This window comes from Triticum aestivum, chromosome 7A, assembly GCF_018294505.1.
Source record: "Triticum aestivum cultivar Chinese Spring chromosome 7A, IWGSC CS RefSeq v2.1, whole genome shotgun sequence".
NCBI lineage: Eukaryota > Viridiplantae > Streptophyta > Magnoliopsida > Poales > Poaceae > Triticum > Triticum aestivum.
In genome coordinates, this window is record NC_057812.1 from 6303574 (window position 1) to 6307620 (window position 4047).

General features: G+C 45.7%; 1 protein-coding gene across 1 annotated transcript in view; it reads right to left on the reverse strand.

The window, feature by feature from the left end:
• Nucleotides 1-3205, reverse strand: part of LOC123152736 (probable leucine-rich repeat receptor-like protein kinase At5g49770) — a 47094-nt gene extending 43889 nt beyond the window's left edge. Inside the window, exons 1-4 of the mRNA XM_044572212.1 lie at nucleotides 3120-3205; nucleotides 1425-1476; nucleotides 177-792; nucleotides 1-79 (exon numbers count right to left, since the gene is read on the reverse strand). Coding sequence (XP_044428147.1) covers nucleotides 1-79; nucleotides 177-792; nucleotides 1425-1476; nucleotides 3120-3205 — 833 coding nt within the window. The remainder of the gene's footprint in view (nucleotides 80-176; nucleotides 793-1424; nucleotides 1477-3119) is intronic.
• Between the last annotated feature and the right edge of the window lie 842 nt (nucleotides 3206-4047).

Consider the following 4047-nt stretch of genomic DNA (forward strand, 5'->3'; position numbering starts at 1 on the left):
GTGACAAGCTCCAGCATCAGCACTCCAAAGCTGTAAATGTCTACCTTCTCCGTCAGCTGGTTTTTCCCCAACCCATATTCTGCAGTTAATCATTTGTAGTATTAGTTAAAAGACCAAGCTAGTTAAGACATAATAATTCACTGTAACTAACAAAAGTTAAGACAGAATTCCATTACCTGGAGCTGCGTACCCAAAGTTACCAGGACGCAGGTCCGTGATTGGCAAGGGTTGGCCGAGCCCCGCCATGTTAACCTGTGCAGCGCCAAAGCTGGCTATCACGGCCTTGAAATTCTGATCAAGCAAGATGTTTTCAGAGTTGATGTTGTGGTGGACAAACAGTTTGTTGCATCTGTGGTGTAACTGGCGGAGCCCTCTGGCCACACCAATGGCGATGCCCCTCCTGTCCGGCCAGCTCAGGTGCCGACCGGCATCCATGGGTTGGTGCAGCCAGGATCGAAGGCTTCCATGAACCGGATACTCATAAATGAGCATGATTGCGTCTTCCCTCTGGATATGGTCTACAACTTTGATGATGTTTTTGTGAGAAATGTTGGCTAACAGGAACATCTCCGAGTTGCAGCGGTACATGACATTGCCGTCTACTTGTAGCGCTGGGTTCGCATTGTGGAACTTCTTGACGAGCAGCTTATTTGGGGGACTAGTCCCAGCACTACCCTGATCATAGACTAAGTACAACTGTTCGCCCTCTGCTGTCCTTCTGCTAGCCAACACCCTTGTCGCGTTATCTTCAGTAAGGTTGTCGACTATGGCTTGTTCATTGCGCACAATATGCTGCACCGCCGCAGGATGGTTCCAGGACTGAAAACTCATTCTCTTAGCGGCCGGGTAGGGCGTGGAGAGGTTTGTGTGAAGGGTGCGTCAACCTGCAGACACATTACCTGTTATATTCCGTAGTATTCCCTCAGTTACATGCACATATACAACTACTGAGAGATAAAGAGAGATGCATGTTCATAGCTAGTTTGAGTTGAGCCAATAAAAAGTAATCCGTTTGACAGCCACATGTTTTCTTTTCATACGATCCTGGAAAAGGATCGGGTTCCACTACTATCAATGATAACGGAACAGACAGAAAAAAAAACATCAAAGAAAAAGTAATTAGTTTGACGGCCACATATTGACAACAAACGGCAAAGAATGACAAATTAGAAGAATTTTTGTGCCTTTTGAAATAGTAACAAAACATACAGGAAAAAAGAAAGCATCCAAGAAATAGTACAGGATGTTCCTTCAGTTAAGACAGACAAAGAATACAAAACAAGGCAGGATGCCCCCATTGCTGCCTCAGCTGCTGAAGCTCTACATGGAGGACGCCGTGCTATGGAGGGTGCGGCTTCCGAAAGCTCTGAATGCTGCGGCGGATGCCCGTTCGATTCGAAACACCCCCCTCTCTCCCCCTGTACCTCTCTGCTGTCATGCATGTTGTACATGCAACACATCTGGGCGTTTTGGCCCCTGTTAATGGCAAAGATTCAGGTGGGAAAAACTCCCCCGTTGAAAATTCAAAAACGAAAAAGTTAAGACAGACAACTAGATTTGCTGTTTTCTCTTGATGCTTCATTTTGAGCCAATAAAATCCACACTCTATCGAAAAAAGACAACTAGATTTGCTGTTTTTGGTTGTGTGTGGTCAACTATTCGTAGTTCTATTTCTGATGATAATTAGTTTGACAGCCACATATTGACAACAAACTGCAAAGAATGGCAAATTAGAAGAATTCATGTGCCTACTGAAATAGTAATGGAACAAAGAGAAAAGAAAGCAGCCATTGAAAATTCAAAATTTGCTGCTTTTTGATGGGGGGAAATTTCCCAATTGAAAATTCAAAAAAAAAAAGTTAAGACAGACAACAAGATTTGCTGCCTTTTGGTTGTGTGTTGTTAATTATTCATGGTTCATTACTGATGGTAATTGTGCAAGGATGAGATTACTGAAATGATGATAGTGCAGAAAAAGGAAGATAACACAGATACCAAAGATAGTACAAGGATGAAATTACTGAAATGGAAAGTAGTGGCTGCACCCACAAAATGAACGGTAAAATCAAACCAACTATGCAAAAATATCAAAAAAGTATGGAACTTTGTGGCATTGATTATGCGCAAATGTTTTATATGCTTGCAAAATGTGGTGGCCAAATGACATCCGAGGAGCTCGGTACAAAATGAAATACAAACTCTGCTCTACACCCAAGTTTACTGTTCATATGTTTGAGCACAATTTTTTTTTTTGCGAGGCTCCTCGGATGTCATTTGACCACCAAATTTTGCAAGAACCTAAAACACTTGGTCATAATCCAAGCTACAAAGTTTTTAATTTTTTGGATATATGTTGCTATGTTTTCGAGCGGGGGTGCAAGGTGCTTTGGTGTACAAAAAAAAATTAATGATGATAAAATGGCCATGCCTCTGCCTAGTATAACTCTTTTGGATATACTGAACCGAGTTTGCAATTTATTTATGCGATAGAAGCAAATCATGCTCTACTCTAGCTACGGGGATTCAGTTACTACTCAGATTTTTCAGAATAATAAGAAAAGATAGCACGATAGCATTCGGAGCCCAGCTGGAACCATACCGGAAAGCACTCATAGCATTCAGTTACTACTCAGATTGCTCCAAAATCTCACTTGCTCTCATGCTCCAACAATGAAAAACTAAAATTTGAATCGTTTTGGAAAAAATCTAAAAAGATTTGTGGACATTCACAGGACATATGTCTACATCCCCTAAAATGTTGAAATCCAAGTTTCGAAATGCACGTAGAGAAAGAAAATGTCAAATCCAGTATGAATAATGTCTCAAAAAGACAAAAGCATGCTCTACTCGCATTCAATTACTACTTTGATTCAGACAAAAGCATGTGGGAACCATATACCTGCTGCTGTTGGACTCATGTAGTGTTGCTACTTGCTTAGCTAGAGAGAGAGAGAGAGAGAGAGAGAGATGTGTGCACAAGAAGGATTCACTGGCGAGTGGAGATCTAGGCGGTCGGAGTTGGAGACGATCGAAGGCTGCAATACGGGCAGCAGCGGAGGTCCAAACGGTGACGAATTGGGCTTCCTCGGAATTGCCGCCGAACGACCAGTCGACCTTACCGGCCGGCGTACGCTGGTGGTATACCGCACGCTCCCCACGATGGCACGCCCAGGTGCCCGCGCTCCCCGCACAACGACAATCCCATCGCCGGCGAGATCTACATCTTCCTGCCGTGGCCTCCTCCGAATCTAAACCAGTGTATGGGTGTGGAGAGTGCAGCGGCGGCGTGGGAATAAACCATGCATGTGGGCGCGCGTAATGCAGTGGGGAGTGGGCGCCTCCACCCTGAAAAATGGAGTGGAGCCGTGCGTGCTGTTGCTCCCCTCGATCGGACCAATCAAATGTTGCGTGCGCGCGCGCATATTCAAGTTTCTTTTTAGGGAATCGATGCATCTGCTTTTCTTTTCTTTTGCGGCGTGTACGCACCTCGATCGGGTCCGGATGAGCTTCTTGCTTCTGCTGCTGCGCCGCTGCCCTTTGCCGTCACCGTCGCCGGCCGGAATGCTGATCGCGGGGATGGAATGGGAGTAGATCACGAGGTGGTACTGTAGCACCCTTGGCGTCCTGCGCGCGTCTATATACGAGGATGTACGTAGCAGGAGCAGCAACCCAAAAGGCTGCTTCTACCTTAGCCAGAAAAGTGCCCGCCGAGTAGCCTAGGTGATCTGTCCTCGACTTCTCGCGACGTGTGCATCATCGTGTCATGCAGCAGGTCGGCACAATACAATGGTGATGTACGAACACGTATGTACGTGCACAGAGGAGAGGAGGTCGCCGACAGGGAAAATCCTTTTGGCAAACGCCCTAGTGAATCTAAGAAAACGCGCCTGCACATGGGCCGGCTCACGCTTTTTTTTCTGGCGGGGTGCCGGCTCACGCTTTCTTATGCCTTTGTCATCTGCCTTTTTCGATCCAAATGTTTTTCTTTGTTTTCTTTTCGGCCGGCTGATAATGCCCATCAGCCCCTTCCACTGCCAACCACGTGTC